Raw genomic sequence first — 19,895 nt, forward strand, 5'->3', positions numbered from 1 at the left:
GCAATTCTTAAAGTGATAATCTCTCATATTCTGACAAAAAAGGCAGAAGTCAGATACCTTTTAACCTGTAACCCTCGATTGTAAATGTGCAAACAAAACAGAAATGTAATGCATTCAATTTAAGATGACTTCCTAATTCTGCATTCTGCACAGCCGTTCAAAAACAATCGATACCTCCACGCACACTCCGATACAAAGAGAGACACTTGCAGCCGAGGATCTGAACAACCAGCATTTTATTGCATGTTTAGAATGCTCACGTCAGTCATCGCCACTGACTACAACAGAGTGGTCTGCATCAGACAGACGAGGAATGATGAGGAGGTTACAGACTGATGGAAGTGGTGAGCAATAATATTTCTCTATAAAAAAAAAGAAAGAAAATAAAATAAACTACAGAGTACATCTTCAAAGGAAAAACAGAAAGTAAGAGATAGAAAAGCTGCTGCGGGATGAGAGCACCGTGACAGCTCCTGGCCCCCCCCCCCCCCCCCCCCCCCTTCATCCTCCCTCCCCCTCTTTCTGGAGAGAGTGTGTGAGAGAGGGGGACGATGACAGCGGGCTGGATGGTTGGTGAAGGATGAAACAATGGCGTTTTTTTTTTTTGTTGCCAGCGTGTGATGTCGGGGATCTGATGCCACACGGCCGCAGTTTGCAGGGCGTCTGACCTTTGACCTGTCCGCTGTGCTTGGTTTGACTCATTTACAATGACCCTTTGAGATAAAAATATAAATATCTTGATGCCGAACAAAATACCTACATGACATGGATGAGAAGGACACATCTTTGATGCGTGCGTGAAATGAACGAAACAAAAAAGCATTTAACAATATTCTTTACATCTTGGCACTGCATATTTTTTTTTTACTTTTTCCTATTCATTTCATATAAAATATCATTAGATTGTTACACCCTTATATTATTACTGACCACTTAAAACATATTTCCCCCCCCCCTCCCCCTTCTCTGTGACCCTGGGATTAGTCATGCAAGATATCTCCGTCTCGTAGAGGAAATATACCTGTGTGCCCTTTTTGTCAGAGCAGTAATCTCTAACATACAGCCACAGAAGGCAGTGGTTGGACCATCAAAAGGAAGTATCAAAAAACAGCTTTAACACAAAGAGGGACAAATCTGTACAAAATGCTTAGGTCAATGATAACAGAGAAAAGTCTGTTTCTTCTATATTACAGTTTTAAAATCCAAAATGGGGGATAATCTCCCCCCCCCCCCGGCCTGCCCAGATGTCTGCATGGATGATTTTTTTTTTTTTTTTTTTTTAAAGCAAGGATTACTAAGTAAAATACATTTGCAGCACAGTTTTGCTATTCCAATACATACAGCAGTTTTTTTTCTCATAGCTATTTCATAGTTAATACAAAGCAGTCGCGATAAAGCAATAACACAAATCTTTTGATCTTAAAAAAAAAAGAAAAAAGACAAAGAGAGGAAGAGACTTTACCGACATGTATGTACAACCTAATATTGGAACGCCCTTAAAACAACCCATCATTACAGCGGAGGACAGTGACAGGAGGATGAACAAAAGGCCTGAGGTTTGGATTGGTTTGGCAAAAAATGATAATGAAAAAAGGATGAAACCTTTGATAAACAAACTCTAATTTCATTTTTTTTTGTAGTTGTCTCTCTACAGTATCAGACTACACATGCAAGACATACAACTAAGTGCAACTGAGTGACATTTTTATTTATTTTCCCTCATTTAATTGAATCATTCCCTATAGGTTTGAACTGAGGTATGCGTACAAATGTTTTTTTTCTCATGCTGTTATCTTTAGTAACGTCAAGCTACACATGCTGAGAATGTTTCTAATCTACCAGCGCTTCTCCTTTCTCGATCCCAAACATGCAGCCAGATGAACGGGGCGGTTGGAGGGGGGGGCGTGTGGATGAGCTCGGCTGTTCTCACGGTCCGAGCTGAAACTGACCCGTCCCACAGCTGCCTGGATATTAAATACTTCTGGAAACCACAGATTGCCCTTTTTTTTTAGTTTTTTACTTAATAAGCGGTGAAATAATAACAATAAAAACTGCCATAAAGTACCTTGTACCCAGCTTATTAGTTGACAGGAGTGTTTGTTTTTTTTTAATATAAAAAAAGTAATAAGAAACTGAACACAATCATAGCCAAAAATATGCTTAAAACCCCTCGAAAAAGTGGCTTACAATCATTTCAAAGGATACAAAAGGAAGAAAAGAGAATCATAGCATGGTCCAGTTGAAGTATCTGTTTCACATTGTTCCCTAGCAAAGCTTTTTCCACTTCCCGGTTTATTTTTCCTCGTGGATTTTACCCTCTATGTTGAAATCACCGAAACGCTCCCTTTTTCCTCTCACTGGCCCTAAAACACTAACGTTTTCCTAATTTGGTCATCGCCCCGCTCCGTTTTGGTCACTGCAAACATTACTGCAGCCGTCCCTCTTCTTCACACCCCTTTGGTTTTTAATAATAAATGAAGGAAACACCAGTTTGAAGAGCATCCCCCCCCCCCCCCCCACCTCATTGATTCTTTCTACAGGAGAGATATTTGGCCTTATCTGATATTGCATGGAACACACAACATTGACTTTGTAGTTTATCTTTGGTAGTCACAGAACAAGATATTAAACACATCAACAGAAAGAAAAAAGAAACCAAAGAAAAAATTATAATAATAAATAAAAAGTGGTTGATTGCAGTCTTTGAAATTCATGGTCTAGTAGAGATCTACCTAAGCTGAAATCGCTGCATCACAAATGAGGAATTGATTCAATGCTGCGGATTACATCTATTTTTGGGTGACATTGAACATCAAAGTATCCACATTTATAATAAAATGGCATGTACTGTATGTTTGGGCCCTTTACGATAGCTGTCAAAATGCTGGAATGTGCGACGTTTGGGTCTTATTGCAAGTCTTGGAAATTCTACATTTGATAAAAAAAAAAAAGAACATTTCATCCTCAATGAAACTGGTCATGCGCGGGATACAAATAAAACGACAGGGAATGCACGTTTATCATCAAGCACTGAATGGAATTACAGCGTGGAAAAAAAGAAGAAGACACGTCTGATTAACAATGGCAGGTTGTGTTCAGGAATCACAATTAGTTGGTCTAAATCATTATCTCTCCGGAGCACACCTGACATTTCCATTCTGCTTTGTATAAAAAAAAAAAAAAGAAAAACTCGTAAGTGATCAGAAATGGTGTTGCGGCTCGACACGCTCTGCCGTGAGGGGCTGTTTTAAAGTGTAATTCCATAAGGATAAATCATAACCTGCATGATTTCTCTGTCATTCATTCGCATCTTAAATTAAACTTCATTGATGCGTGGAGAGAGCCTTCATTACGAGTAGTGCATTGCCAATGGACTTCATGAGCAGGTGGGGGGGGGGGGGGGGGGGAGGGGGCGGGCTACACATCGGAGTTTTCTTTCCCCTTTTTCTTTTTTTTTGAAGATTCGTGGAATAAATGACAGAAAAATACTACTCGGTACGCGACATTCGGCTTCATGTGTGTGTATTTAAAGAAGAGGAAACAAATCATAAACATTCATCATCAAGTGCTGACCACACACAATCTCCACAGCATGGGCATGAGGTCTGATCAGTTTAAAGAAAAAGGAACATTGAAAATGGAAAAAGACACATCATGTTGATATTTTAGAACATCTTACCCCTCCCCCACAATCAAAACAACCAAAACACCCGAATAAAAACCCACCCGATGGAATCAAAGCGATGAGAAGTGTTGAAGGCAGTGACAATGAACACAAGTCGTTTACACACACACGGTGTAAATTAAACGTCAGTCACTCTCTCTCTCTCTCTCTCTCTCTGTGTGAGTCTGTGGTCAGATGTGTGAGAGAGGGAGAGAGAAAAGTGGGGGAGACGACCCCCCCCTCTTGCAGTCCGCTGAGTGCAGTCCGTCCTGGCTGCGCGGCGAATAAAGGTCTCTGACCCTGAACGCATCGCCCCCGTACCAAAGGAGTCCATCCCACACAGGAGTAGAAATGAAGTTTCACTTTTGAAGCTTTACTTAAAGTAGAAAGAAATCAGGAAAAAAAAGTGAGTGTGTTTTTGTAATGGCACTAAAAAAAGTGAACTGGGAGACATTGGAGCGCTGAGACTGCAGTTCAGTTTTTGCTATCTGCCGAGCGTTTTTTTTCTGTCTCCCAGATTACCCAGACTGCCTCTGAGGCCCCGGGGAGGATGGAGGGTTGGGGGGGTGGGGGGGGTGGTGGGAGGTGGGATCCCTGCTAGCCTTACAGCATGTCGTCGTGGCCCTGGTCGTCGTCGTAGTCTCTGTGGTGATCGAAATCCGGACTGTGATTGGCGGTCGTTACCAGGGAGAGGGGCCCTTCGTGGTCTTCGGGGTCCAGTGGTTCCTCCTTAATGTGATGCCTGCAGGAGGAAGAGCAGAGAGAAGATATGGCTCCAATTCTTTTTTTTTTAATAACCCTTCAAAACGACAGAGACCTGATTCTGTTTATAGAGGAGGAAACAGGGGAACAAAAACAAACGTCTGGCTTCACTGAGAGCCTCGCTGGTGCTCGTGATAATTTTCTTTTGAGGTAGTCCCATCCCGATAAAAAGCTGCTGGCTTTTTTTTTTGTTTTTTTTTTGTGGCAAGCGACAACAGGGTATTCACTTAGAATTGATAAACGAGGAAGATTAACAGCGTGAGTGGAGCGCAGGAGAGAGAATGGAGTCGGCCGTTGTCAGCCTCCTGGTGGCGGAGGATCAGTGGCGCGCTGTGTGTTCCCCTTCCTGCTCGTTAACATGCACAACCTGCGAGGCGGGTCTCCAGAGGACGACCCCGCGCCGGCTTCTATCATTAATCAACTTCAAGCAAACACAGCAACCAGACACCGGCGCTCTCAACTCCAGAATTAATGCATATTTTCAAGCGAGTGTCAATAGGAAGAAAAGCGCTGGCAGGAGAGGCGCATTCGGCACAACACGGCGATAAGAAACAGAGCCCTTATGAGAATAATAACGCTGTCACTTGTAAACAAGGCAAAAACATGAGCCCCCCCTCCCCAGCCCTTTTGCAGCTCACAGCCTGGGCAAAAGAGCCACTAAAGAGATGAGATCTGCCAAATTTCTCATTACATGAAACAGAGCAGGAGGGGGGAGAGGAGGCCGGGCGGTGGCAGAAAGCAGGAGAGAAACACGTTATGAAAAGCTGCAGGGGACGTGGCGCTCTAAGGTGGAGGTAGAGAGGTGCCAGGAGGAGAGGTGGAGGTAGAGAGGTGCCAGGAGGAGAGGTGGAGGTAGAGAGGTGCCAGGAGGAGAGGTGGAGGTAGAGAGGTGCCAGGATGAGGCACCACGCTCATTTACTACCCCAACAAGGGACAGCGTTCTTCATCACCGGAGCCTAGCATTTGATTTGTTCACACCGGGACCTCTTGTGGGATTTGCAACCTTTTTTTGTCGTATGCTAACGAGCTAACTGACATGTTTTGATTTGAGTTATTTTTTTTTTTTTAAAGAAGGGGGGAAAAAGTAAAGTCAGCTTTTGAAAAAAATCTAAATAAATCCACAAGTAACCCTACGAAGGGGCCTAGCATTCGATTGATCCCAACCGGGTCGGCGTGTGTAACTTACAACGATTGTGTTGTATGCTAACAGGCTAATTCACATATTTTGATTAGAGTTTTACAAAAAAAGGAAGGGGGAAAAAGTCAGCTTTTAAAAAAATTCTAAATAAATCCACAAGTAACCCTACGAAGGGGCCTAGCATTCGATTGATCCCAACCGGGTCGGCATGTGTCACTTACAACGATTGTGTTGTATGCTAATGAGCTAACTGACATATATTTGTGTTAAAAAGAAAGCAGGTTGAAAAGGTAAAGTTAGCTTTTCTATCAAATTCACTCCACAAGTGCTTCAGGTATGCCTCTGTGGCTGCTAACCCTAACCCAAAACCTAACACCGGAGCCTAGCATTTGATTCATCCACATTGCTACGTCATTTACAACGATTGTATCGTATGCTAACGAGCTAACTGACATACTTTTGTGTGAATTATAAAGAGGTTGGGGGGGAAAGTAAAGTCAGCTTTTCTATCAGTTTCAGATCAAAGTAACTCCACAACTGCCTCAGGTCTGCCTGTGGCTGCGGGGCACACATGAAATTGTTATTATTATGCTATTGAACTGCTTGCTGATTCCACACTTTGCTCATAATTAGCTTTCTGTATGAAGTGCTCTGGTTTCTGTTGGCGTTTAGAAGCTGCGTCCTGTCAGGCGGCTGGCACACACGTGGAAAACACATGTTGGGACACGGTGAGCAGCGGGATGGACGACGTGTGTTTGGAAGTGTGTGAGCCAGGGCAGCATGGTCATGAGTTATGGTGCTACTGTGTGCAGTGTTGGAGGAAGTACTCAGATCCTTTACTCAAGTATAAGTACTGTGTAAATACTCTATTACAACTTAAAGCTCCCATGTCATGCTTTTCCGGTTATTACAAATTTACCAATCCACACACACACTCAGTGCAGGCAGCTCTGCTGATTTCTGCTCCCTGGCTGAAGGCTGATAACAGACAGTTGGGATTGCGGCAAAATTCTCTCTGCAGACCCATTCTCACAGCGTTTATCAACCTTTTTCTTACTCAATATCAAGCCACACTTATTGTTTTTACTTCGGCTGTGACTTTGTGTGTGCTCAGGGTGAGTTTGGCTGTGTTTCGCTGTCGCTAAACAAAGAAACAACACCTCCACGGAGCTTAGCGCGATTCACAACGTCCCGACAACGTCCCTCCCTGTGAGCACACTGTGCTCACAGGGAGGGTGGGGGCTGGAGCTACTGGAGCTACAACGAGCCGTTAAAGGCAGAGAGTGAAATTCAGTGAATACACGTAGTTTACAGAGATGCTGGATGAGAAACCAAAGTGAGTTTGGAAAATTGCACAATATAAATATATTCTAGTAGACCTCAACAATGGAATTATGATCAGTGGAAATGGCCATGACATGGGACCTTTAAAGTCTTGCGTTCAGACCTAAGTTCAATTGCATAACAATAAAGCATTGTCAGGTTTTTACTATTTTAAGACAGCTTTGTACAGCCTTGTATGGTTGCTCTCATTTGATCTCCTCACACACTGTTGGGTTGTTTATTCTATAGCAAGACATCATCAATATGGTTTGGTCGCTCTTGGAAAATAGATTTGTAATCTCAATGAGACTTTTACCTGGTTAAATAAAGGATGTGTTTGAGAAAATTCTACTTTTTTTCTGAATATCTCAGGAAAAATACCTGGTTTTCAGTAAGCTGTCGCATTTTCCAGCTGATGCTATACATATTAAATACTATTACATTAACATACAATGAACCTTAATTAATTTAAGATGTAGTGGAGTATTAGGAGGACCTCAAGTTTTAACTTAAGTACAGAACTTCAAAGTCAATGTATTACATTCCACCACTGACTCTATATAACATCTAAAGCGGGTATGTTTTAGTAATAAGAGAATAAAGTTCTTTAAAAGCTAAATAAAACAGGTTTAACTCATTTTGTGCTTGCATTAAGCTTATATACATAATTATGGATGTGTGTGTGAGCTGCCTGAAGACAGCACAGAGGGGCAGAGGGAGGAGCGTGGTGCCTTCAGGGCCCACACACCCATCCTGTCTCTGCTTTCCTGCTCCACAGCCACGCTCCCAGCTATGTTCTCAGTGATTAGGGATGGCACTTCCCTCCATTTGGCCAGGAGCTCATTACTGCACCGTTTTTTGTTTTCAGGCACAATTTCCCCTAAAGCTCAGACGTTTCAGGAGGCCATGCCCGAGCCGGTGGTCTGCCCCCACATCTGGAAACGATGCGGTGTGCGCTGTGTTATTTTAGGCTTCAAACAACTTAGCAGACACTCCTATACAACAAGTGAACGGGGAGCTGCGGTTTCCACGCCGACCGCAACTTTCCTACACGAGAATCTTGGACGATGTCCTCCAGACTAATTACGCTTTTGTGTTGTTGTTCTGTTTCGGCGTCTCCGAGGCGTTTATGATTGTGTCGGAGCCAGCAGCTCTGTCACTCGGCGCTCTGGCATTTTGTAAACATTTTAACAAATTGGAATCATGGCTGGACTCAGACAGAGAGTTCATAAACTCGCTGTTTAAATAACAAAGGGGCTTATCTTCCTTTCCTTTCAAACATGGAATCAAATCATCAACAGGAATGTCTTGTCAGTGAATGGTAAAACAAATAGAGCTGCAGCTTACCCGCCTATTCTTTTCTTGATTAATTGATTAATCATTTGGGTTAAATATAGTAGAAATATCCCTTCTAGTTTCGTCAAATGTCTTTTTTCTCAGTCCGAAACCCAAATATATTCGCTTGAATATGGGATAAAATAAAGAAAAGCAAGAAATATCCATTTTTGAGCGATTGGAAATGGCACTTCCTGACATTTTAGAAAGAAAAAGGACTTTAACAGGTTAGCAAAAAAAGCTTCCAATTACTTTTCTGGTGATCGTCTAAAAACATTGAAGACATATTGGAATTGTGTTTGGCCTGAGCCAGACGGCAGGACACACAGAGGAGAGTTCATCAACCCATTGTTAAAATAACACAGGGGCTTTTCTTCCTTTCCTAAAAGGTGGAGTTTCCTCTTTCAGCGGGGCGGCAGGCTGCAGCTCTGGCCGTGACCCCCCCCACACACACACACACACACACACACACACACACACACACACACACACACACACACACACACACACACACACACACACACACACACACACACACACACACACACACACACACACACACACACACACACACACACACACACACACACACACACACACACACACACACACACACACACACACACACACACACACACACAGCTCCGATATCAGCCCTCCTTGCTTTATTTATTGTCCTCATAGCTTCTCTTTTATCTCATGCCATGTGCTAAGACACTCCAGAGCATTATTTAGTCAGCTAGCATCTGAACTTGTAGATATAAGGGGGGGGTGGTGTCCGGGGGGGTGGGTGGGGTGGGGGTTGGGGGTGCCACTCACATAGCTGGCAGGGGCGAGCGTCCCGGGCTGCTGTCGCTGCCGTTGCTGTTTCCATGGTCCATCGCCCCGTTCATCTCCTCGCGGAAGGCGTGCGCCAGCGAGTGGAGGGTGGGACTCCCATTGGAAGCAGTAGTGTATAGAGGTATGTTGTTTTCTGCCATTGAAGCCTGAAAAGCAAAGCCCGGGGCATTACAATGTGAGGCGGAAGAGGCTTGTCAGCACTTTCTCAGCCGCCCATCACTCCTTTCACATCCCCTTCAAAAACAGAGGAGATTTGTTTCTCCTTCTTAATGTTTTGAGTTCTGAGTGAGGCACAGTGGTGGTATGTACATTATATACCTCACTGCATATGTTTATATCTCATTATTTATACCTAAACGTGTGTAATAATAGCACTATACAGCTTTTAGCTCTACTTCTGGTTAGGTGATAAACTGCATGTTTTGGTCTCAGGACTCTTTTTAATGACAATTAAGTTGATGTTAGAATCTAATTTACAAATTCCATGTACCTTCATATTCTGAAGTGAAATCTGCGGATGTTACTTACATAAGTTTATTTGAGTAAGTTTATAATTGCAGGACAATAAGGTTCATTGTCAGCAAATGTTATTTTATATAATCTGTGTTAAATCAGGGAGAAACTCATATTTATAATATATATGATGATATCATAGTATGTAATGGGTTGCTGTAGACAAAAAACTACCCTCATTTTTAAATAGGAGCTAAAAAAAGAACATCACAGAAATGTAAAATGCAATATTTACATGAATGCAGCATAGATAATAATCCAAAAACATCATATATAACAGTGAAAACCAGAAAAGATGTATTCCAACTGATACACACTTTTACTTAAGTTTCTGTACAGTGTAAATACAGTAAAGGATCTGAGTTCTCTGAGCAGCTGAGGATGAGGTCAGTGCTGTGTTTACCTGGAAGGCAGCAGAGAGGGTGGGACCGTAGCCCAGGCTGGTCTGAATGTTCTTCACTAAGTTGGGACTTCTGCAGAGAGAAAAATCCAATTACAACCACAGACTCGTGTCTCACCTAGCATGCATTCCTCTGCTACGGTATCTTATTTCATAAGAGGAAATCAATGCACTTTGTATAAGTACTAAATACATTTACTGGTGTAGTAATGTGGCTTTTAAGATGTTCAATCACTTGACAATACCACACAACTGTCTTTGAGAAAATGGAATTGATGGAGGCAAAGCATGATACATGAACACACAAAAAAAGCATGATGGCAACACTGAGAGAAGGGAGGGGGGGGGGGCATGCAAGCGGGGGCGGGGCCTCTGGAGTTTGGCAGGCGGAGGTGCTTACTGTACGTCAAAGTTCTCGTCAGCGGCGTGTTTCCGAGGCCGGCCTCTCTGAATGTGGCGGCCGCGCTTAAACTCCCCATCCTCAACGGTCCAAAAGGACCCACACTCATCCTCTACTCTCACAAAGCACTTATGCAGGGAAAGGTTGGTGCGCACGGCACCCTGGGAAAGCAAACCAGCAGCAGGAAGGGAGGTGTGGAGGGGAGGGTGGGGGGAGGCGGCCAGATGCAGATGCAGTGATTGACGAGACAGACAGATAGACAAGACACAGGAAAGGGGAGAGGGTCAAAATGAAAGCCATTGTGGGTTATGAGGCATCACCATGGGGGGCCAAAGCAAGCGGACGTTACGGCACACAGACGACATGAGATGGAGCGTTTCCATAGAGACAGACACTAGGTGGAGGCTGGAGGACCACAACCTACCCACTGATCTTTTGAGGCCGTCTCTTTTGGAACTCTAGTTCGTCGACTGTCCACACAGCCCCTTTTACGTTTTCTACTCGCACAAAACACTTGTGAAGACTAAGATTATGCCGGACTGCGTTCTGCAGTTGGTGTCAAACAGGAAGACAGGAGAGAGAAACAGAGGTTGCTATCAGTACAGGATACTGCATGGGAGGAGAAATATCAAAGAGGACATATTTTCTGGATGAAACCTGAAGGAAAACAATAAATACACCACAGTGTTATTGGCAGGAAACGGCCCTGAAGTTTCAAATGACTTAAACAACATAATGTTTATCAGTATCCATGGCGATATAGTTAATGACATCATTCATTCTTAAGTGCCCCTCTCTGATCGGAGAGATAGAGAAACTCAACACTTTATTCAGAGGATTTTCACCGACTAGAAAAAGGTTCTGGTCATTTCCCCTTTACAATGTGAGTGTGTGTGTGTGTGTGTGTGTGTGTGTGTGTGTGTGTGTGTGTGTGTGTGTGTGTGTGTGTGTGTGTGTGTGTGTGTGTGTGAGAGAGAGCTGTGGAATCCAGTGGCTGTAACACACAATGTGCCCCTGTGGAAGGGCTGTCAGCGAGTGTGAGAGCAGGCTGCTGGTGGTGTGTGTGTGTGTGTGTGTGTGTGTGTGTGTGTGTGTGTGTGTGTGTGTGTGTGTGTGTGTGTGTGTGTGTGTGTGTGTGTGTGTGTGTGTGTGTTAACTTAGACTTCAAAGCGCTTTATCACTGACTGTTTAACATGGGCACTACACTCCAAAAAAAAGTGGACCTTAATTAAATGTATTTTGTAAACAGTTAATATGTAATTGTTTATTAATGTATTAGGTGGAACCTGTTAACAAAATACATTTAAATAAAGTTTTTAAAACATTTTATTTTTTCAAGTGTAGTATTCACCTTTTATTAAGAATATGCTAGTATTTACAATTTGATATGTGTGATCAGCATATTCTGTTTTAATATTTTAAATCTATTATTATCCAGAATGGTGTAATACTATTTAGACATGTGGGATGTTATTACATTATTCAGGTTTCAAGACAGCGTATTCTGAATATACGTCAGAACACACAGCCTGTGCTTTGTGTACAAACCACCGAGAGATGCACGACCAAAAGTAAAGCCTGCATTTCTGTTCTTAAGGAGGAACGCACTTACTTTCAAGACTTTTATATCAACAAGTGTTTGGATGTGTGCACATATTGCAACACAAACTTTCTCAAGAGGGGTGTTTGAAGGAGGGAGGAGGCAGGCTGTGCTCCCAAAGTCAAACAAATATGACACAAGTGGAAATACTCAGCAATAATTCTTGTTCTGAAAGCTGCACGGACTAAAGTCTTTTTGTGGAATATAGACAACAAATCTGACTTCTGTCACTTACTCATTTAAATCCACTCATTCCTGGTATTTGTTAAGTTGTTGTTTTGTTTTTGTTGTATGTGTGTGTGTGTGTGTGTGTGTGTGTGTGTGTGTGTGTGTGTGTGTGTGGCCTGCTGACAGAAACAGAGTGTTCCTTCTGAAGTGTGTGTGAGAGGCTCAGCCAGGAGTCACTGGCAGAGCGCTGCTGTGTTAAACTAATGCCACCCACCACCAGAACATCCCAGCATATTACAGGGAGACTCATTTTCTCCCCCCCCTCCCCCTCTTTCTCTCTATTTTCCCCTCTTTTCTTTTCACAAGAATGCACATATTCCTGCTCTTTGGTTTTTCGATGTGGTTTCCTTTGTTAGTTTAAAGGGTGGTTCATTTGGACAGAATAAAGTGGAGCATTGTAAGTAAGGCTTCTGGTAAAGGACATTAGGGCGCTGGATATCATTTAATTCTCCACAACACGAACACAATGTCTCCTTCTCTCGGTCTGTCTGGTGTAAGGAAGTCGGGAGGAAAAAGTCAAATTACCTTCCACGTCGCCGCGTTGCGTCTAAAATATGCAAACATTCGCGTGAACCAGTTGTAGACTTCGTTTAGTGTTAGCTGCTTTTCTGGAGATTCGAGGATTGCCTGGATGAGGGAACAGCGACAGAAACAAACATTTAGCATCTTGCTCCCGTCACAAAGGGATCAATAATTCAGGTTTGTGTGTGTTCTCTTGAGGAAAACAGAAAGGAAACAGGCTGTGGAAAAGTGCTAAGAAATCTCATGCACAGTCAATAACTGCAGATATGAATATATTGTTCCTTTGTGGGTAAATGAAGGGCAAGTGGAAAACATTTCTCAGGCAGATTACAGGGCAGCAATTATGGCTCAGATTAATTCCTGAGATCCCAGATTACTGCGGCCCGGCGATAATTGACTGGCCGTCTTAAAACAGGTCCATCCCTACTGTTGTGTGAAATGAATTTGGTAATAATCACAGAAATGCTTAATCAAATGCAATTGTCATATATGGCTGTTTTTTCTTGAAATGCTCTCATTTGAAAATGGTTAATCTGCCCTTCTGTCTAAATTGCATTTTAACAAGAGAGAAATAAATCCAACAAATGTAGTTTTTTTGAATAGCTGTGTTTCTAAGCGGGGTTGAGGATGTTGAGAATACAACACTTTAAAAAGAAAGCACAAGCTCACCTGTCTTATTAGCGAAGCGTACGTGAACGGCGGTCTAACCTCTGCATTCATGTAAAACTCTTTGTTCTGACTGAGATCTGCACACAGGGAAGGAAGCATGGAATACAATGAGCACGTGTCAACAGGAATGTCCCATCAGTGGATGATAATGCACATATTAGCATGATCACATGTTTCTATGTGTTTTAATCTAGGGCTGCCTATCATTTTCCTGAATAATCATTTGGTCCAGAATAGTGACAACATCCATCCCAGCCGCCTTAAAGCCCCTGTCACACTGTCCCGAAATTGACACCCGATAGACACACGATTAAGGAAATGTTCAAATTCGGCTCTGATCGTAACAACATCGGGCCATTCGTGAGGGCATCTTAAGCCATCGTATGAGCGCCGGTGGAGTTTCTCAGGCTCCGGCAGCAACTTCGTGAGCGGTGGCAAAATCTTTGGCATCACAAAGCATTGCCGAAGGACTTTGTGAAGGTTCATTTTCGTGTTGACTTCGTGTGTCCATTTTGCCCTTCGTAAGGCATTCGTGAGGGCATCTTAAGCCATCGTATGACCGCCGGTGGAATTTATCAGGCTCCGGCAGCAACTTCGGGAGCGGTGGATGTTGCTACGATCAGAGCTGAATTTGAACATTTCCTTTATCGTGTTTCCATCTGGTTGTTTTATTGCACAACAAAATCATGTAGACATATTATGTAAATAACCCAATTTGTGTTCTGTGAAACTAAAAAGGATATAATATATTATTTTGAAGGCGAGGAAGTTGTTGTTGCTATGGAAACAACATGACGGAGAAAACTTAAGAAGAACAAAGTCTGAAAATATCAGTACAGTATCATAATACTTTAACATAATTGTTTGTGTTACTTTCATTGCAGTTGTATGTCTTAAATGTAATGTAAATGTGGATCATCTCCTTCTTTATATGTCATGTTTTCATGTTTTGTTGTCGAAAACACAAATAAACTCACTTTAATATGATATGAAATAGAGTAAAGAAGAAAGTATACATTTAAGAGAAGCTAAAAACAGCATTACCTGAAATGTTTTCATACAAATGGACTTGAACTATTAATACATTAGCTAACATTGATGTATGGTTGCAGCTTTAATTTACAGATATCTATGTGTCAGAATGAGAATAGCTTGATTAGTCCCACAGAGGGGACATGCACATTGTTACAGCAGAAACCAGCTTGATGTTACCTAAGAAGGATGCTCATGATTATAAAACAAGTGTGTGCACTGTACCTGGAGAGATGGGCATGTTGTATTTGTCTGAGTAGCGCCGCCGCATGGGGCCCACGCTGTGGAGGCTGTTGGCGGTGATGACGGAGTGGGTCTGGGACAGCGGCGTGAGGGGGGCCGTGGGGGTGGTGGGGGTCTGGGGCAGGCTGAGGGGGGGCGAGGCTGAGTGGGCCGACTTGGACAGTGTGACGTTGGACACCAAGTTGAGCTGGAAGATGGAAAACAAACGCAGACAGGAGTTAGACCTCTCGTGAGCTCCGACGCCTCATTGGCTGAGCAGATCTCTGTTATCGAAGAGATGATCCCTGAACGTTTGGGAAACAACCCTCCAGCCTCGGCTATTCTCCCCGCTCTGCGCTCTGATTCCCAGCTTCACCTGAACTTCACCTGAACTTTTGAAAGAACATCCATAACATTCATCTGTTTGTAACTTATATATATCAATATTCAAATTACTCGTATATAGATTATTTTGCACAATTTCTATTATATGTTATTTTATTGACTTGCACTATTTATGATCTGTTTTACTGTGTTGCACTGTTGGAGGAGCCTGTGACCTAAGAATGCCATTGTCATAACTACACTGTAGCTATGTACACATGACAATAAAAGCCTTGAATGTGTCCCTCTTGTCCTGTGTTTGGGGTCCGCGGCTTGGTGACCACCGGTGAAGGTTTGGAGCAGAGAAGACGTAACGGCTGTGAAAAATGATTCTCACCTCCCTACCTACCTCCCTACCTACCGCTGAGCCGCCCCACTAATAAGGCAGCCAGAGGAGGAAGCCAATCTGGACTAATTACGAGCTGGGATTGTATTGTGAGGACTGTAATTAGGAGCTGCTTATGGAGGTGATCTGATGATTAACTGCTGTCTCTAAATGACCTCCATCACCGGGCCGTGGAGAAGACGATGGACAGAGAATATTTGGTTTACCCGCGGAGGCCTGTGTGTGTTTTGAATAAAGGAGAAGGCGGGACTTAAGTAATAATGGCTACAAGGTAAACTAATTATGTCTCCGTAAGGGTACAGCATGGCTTCCAGCAGCTGCCTCCACACACTGCAGTCAAGTCAAGTGGAAAATTCAAGCCTGACCCCCCCCCTCCCCCCTGCTCCCCATATTAATTGGCAGGAAAACTAATGACACATATACATATTCCCACTAAATTGTTCTAATTGCTAATTTGCCGAAGGAGGCCAGCATCCAAATGAAACATGACTTCAGACTGTGAGGAAGAGGGGTGTTGGGAGGACACGACACATCTCTGACGTCATGTGTTGATTACGAGTCTGATTGGTGCTCATGACGTCTATGACGACCTTATTAATATTCATATTAGCACTCATTAGCAACAGGTATATTTAACATAAGAAATAGCAGATCTCAGGCTGAACGGATGTCAGTTTTTTCCTTATCTTTTATAAATGTAACAATTATTCTCATTAACGATTATTGTGCCAATGATTTTCTAGAATTATATATTAATATTTGAGTGTATAATATAAATATTATATCATTTTAAAAGTAATTATAGTACAATTAATGAAAAATATCCATCCAAGTTTCTCAAAGATCAGCTTTAGATGTCATGTTTTGTCAGCCAAACCTTAAATATATTCAATTTATTCTGATATAAAATCAAAACAATGAACTTGTAATGGCTAGAAATGGCATTTTCTGACAGTTTTGCATTAACAAATCTATACAACTTTTTACGTCACATGAAATACACCTTAATGAACGATGAAGTTGCAACCGCTCCAACTATAATGAGTGAATTGTGTTTTCTCAAATCCCTCTTTAACAGACGTGTGTCCACCTCCTCACGATGTCTATTTACATTTCGCAGGCTGAACGGCAGCTTTCTGGCCGAGTCTGCCCGAATCATTTGGATTACTGCTGGGACGCACAGACCCTCCATCCTCAGCAACAGTAGCAGGAGACGTGTTATTCTAAATCACGGACTAAATAAATCACACTTGGGCTCGCGTGTTTCTGACACAATGCTATCAATAGAACGGGGCTTTGCGGTGTTGACTTCTCTTCCTGTGGATTAGCGGGCTTTGTTTCATGTTTCATCCATATTCCCTGGCCATAAACACAGAGAGGCTTCAACAATAGGCCAGACAGGCTGGTAATAGCCTCGCCTTTGTTTGCCTCGCCATTTGGGCTCACTCCAGTGCGTGGACAAAATGAGACTTCAGACTGAAATTAATTAAATGGTAATTGGTGATCTAATTATACTGGCTTTGACTCGGCAAGCTGCTAAAGAAAATAAACAAAAAGTCCCTCCTTAATTATGTATGGCGTAAAAGGTCAGATTTCTGACAAGAATGCTTAGTGACACCGAGTGCAGACACCCACCCACCCACCCACACACACACACTCACAGGCAAACACAAACACACACACAGGAACACGCAATGCTAATGTGGCACATTTTGTTTTGATCTTCCCCCGCTTCCCCGTCCACCTCAGAAGACCAAAAATGAATCCCATTCATTTGACGTTGTGCATGCACAGTATCACTTTGTTTGTCTTTAATTATGAGTACATGTAAACCAGCTACTCTGCTATGACAGTTGGCTACATATACACAGCTTTATTAAACGCAGGAACGGCAGGAAAGCAGCAATTACTGGAAGAACACACTTGTTTCTTCAGAGCTGCTTCCTTCAGAGGACATTTTTATTCAAAGCAGGCGTTCTCTATTTCTTTGGTGCTCCTGCAATCTCACTAAAAACCCCACCGAGGCCCTGACCTGCGAGAGTCCACTGCTCACCCAGACATATTTATCATAGCATTTCAGGGGCAGCTCGCAGCAGCAGGCAAAAGGGGAGTCTATTTATTTTGAATACAAACCCCAGCTTGCCCCGTTGAGAGTGAGAACGCTGGGGGGGGGGAAGGAGAGGGGAGTGAACTCAAGATGCTATCTGCCGCTCCGGTCCACTTTTCATATACAAATGTCCCCCGTGTCAGAGCCCCTCGTTCTGCACTCTAATCTACAGCATCAGCGTGTGTGACACAGCTTCAACAGGCAGCCTTTTGTCGTCCCCATCCCCTCTCTGACTGTAAAGGACTGCTCCTGTGCGTGTGTGTGTGTGCGTGTGTGTGTGTGTGTGTGTGTGTGTGTGTGTGTGTGTGTGTGTGTGTGTGTGTGTGTGTGTGTGGTTTGAGATTCACACCCTGCAGTATAATGATCACTGTCATGCAGACTAACTGATGGCGGTGCTGAGGCCCCCTTCTTCTTAAACATGACAAAATAGCGCAGACACTTACATGCCATATGTTAAGCCCCTATAGGATGGGGATTAGTCAGCAGGCTTTATGGCGTGGCGTATATTAAGAGTGATAAGCATGATGTGAGCAATGTGACAAGGAGAGAATAAATGGATCTGCTTGGACGTTTATTCAGAATATGTGGTTCACTTGCAGGGAATGTAGGGGTGACACCAACAGGGCTACACATTACATTATACTGTCGATTCATCTGCAGATTATTTTCTCTGTTTCCTAATCGTTTGGTCTATAAAATGTCAGTTAAAAACCAAAGATATTGACTTTAACGTGATATTAAACCAATCTAAAGCAACATATGTCAATACTTGAGGGGCTGGAACAGCATTTTCTACTATTTAGCATAAAGTTAACAATTCATTAATTATCAAAACAGTTCATAATTTGTCATTTGTTGTCTGTAAGTTGTTCAATTGACTTATTTAAGTAAAACATTTTATTTTATCATCTCATCCTGCAAGATACATGTTTTTACACTTAGTTCACTCAACCAGCATTTTAGATAAAAGATTATGAGAAAAAAAATGAAGCATAAAAACACACATTAGGTTAATATTACATATCTTTTAAACAATGCTAATGGTGTTTGTTTTTTACTGTATATGAGTATTCAATTGTTTTTAGTGGAGTATGCTTTGTAATAGAATTTTTGTTCAAATAAGATAGGTATAATAATATAATAAATGCTCTTGTCATTTGATGCTATCAAGCTGGAAATGTACTTTAATGTTGACAAAGTGCTAAAAAATAAAGAGCATATTTGGTGTATTTATTAGAGATAGCGTGTATTTCCGTCTCCCCTCACTCCGCCTCTCTGAAGCTGTTACAGCAGCTCCAGTTCATCACAGCCTCCAAATTGAATCTCGGATGTCAGCAGATGTGCTCCGAAACAATATTTACTGCCTCCCTCAAGAGAACAGCTGTTTTTATTTAGAAGATAAATAAGAAGATGGAGGAAGGGATTAATGAATACATGTGTGCCAATTAAGACAAACAAAAGGATGGAGGAGGAGGGGGGAGGGGGGGGGGGGGGGGAGACAGATAGAGGAGGAATGACAGGGCTCACCGGCTGTGGGGTGTTTTTGGGCTCCGTGGACTTGACGTGAAGGTGCGTCATCATCGCTTGCAGACGCTCTTTGTCTTTCGCTAGCTGTAATGAGGACAGACAGCACATTACATTTGTTATATATATAGAAATGTATTTATTAGGATGAACCCCTTGAGATGCACCATGTCGTTTCCAAGGGGGTCCCGACAAAAGCAACGTCTTACAGACACACATGAACAAAATGACAGAAAGCAAAGCATGACAAACCACGTACAGTTAAGTAAAAGTAATACATACAATCATTACACTTTGATAGACAGTAGCGTCTACTAGGTCAGTTTCATCAATGACAATGAATTGAACAAAAAGAAGATACACAAATCTATATTAATTACAAATATAAATCCCCTTTAAAAAGACTGGAAGCTACAAACACACCGTCCTTTACAGTGAGAAACATGGTCCAATTCCAATACTTTTGGAAACCACAATTCAAGGTTACAAAGCATCCGAGGTCTCACTGCCAGGCCCTTCCTACCTGTCTGAAACTGTCTTAGCTGCCAGCTTACATTATGGTGAGGGGCTGCATGCAGAGGAAGTGTGTGTCTGATAAAGCTCCATCTCCATCCCTCTGCATGAAACACCACCGGGACGGAAACAAAGCACGGTGGTTGGTAGTAACGTCAGAGAGACTCTCACTGTTTACGGTTAACACGCAGAACTCTTTAATACTCATCAACAGTCCATTTTGACTTCATGATGTGCTTTGAATGTGAACATGGCTGCTAAAATGTGGAATATATTAAACGTGATTCTAGCTGTATTTGCTTCGACAAAAGATAATTAATAAAAATACACTTGAATGGGGTCTTTGGTTGTCTTTTCCCCCTGTAAATCTACT

At 42.6% G+C, this 19,895-nt stretch overlaps 1 protein-coding gene across 10 annotated transcripts in view; it reads right to left on the reverse strand.

Annotated features, from left to right (window-relative positions):
* Nucleotides 1-219: 219 nt before the first annotated feature.
* foxp1b (forkhead box P1b) overlaps nt 220-19,895 on the reverse strand; it is a 197,784-nt gene continuing 178,108 nt past the window's right edge. For 7 of the 10 annotated variants that reach the window (XM_079682634.1, XM_079682636.1, XM_079682638.1 and 4 more), the window contains 8 exons: nt 19,013-19,096; nt 14,652-14,856; nt 13,395-13,471; nt 12,729-12,830; nt 10,376-10,536; nt 9,979-10,048; nt 9,042-9,208; nt 220-4,406 (listed from right to left, as the gene is read on the reverse strand). In XM_079682634.1, coding sequence (XP_079538760.1) covers nt 4,268-4,406; nt 9,042-9,208; nt 9,979-10,048; nt 10,376-10,536; nt 12,729-12,830; nt 13,395-13,471; nt 14,652-14,856; nt 19,013-19,096 — 1,005 coding nt within the window. In that variant the 3' untranslated portion in view covers nt 220-4,267. Of the gene's footprint in view, nt 4,407-9,041; nt 9,209-9,978; nt 10,049-10,375; nt 10,537-10,799; nt 10,922-12,728; nt 12,831-13,394; nt 13,472-14,651; nt 14,857-19,012; nt 19,097-19,895 lie in introns of those variants that run through there. The other 3 variants (XM_079682641.1, XM_079682640.1, XR_013808412.1) reach the window with 2 other exon arrangements.

Source organism: Notothenia rossii (assembly GCF_949606895.1).
Source record: "Notothenia rossii genome assembly, chromosome: 5".
Classification (NCBI taxonomy): Eukaryota; Metazoa; Chordata; class Actinopteri; order Perciformes; family Nototheniidae; genus Notothenia; species Notothenia rossii.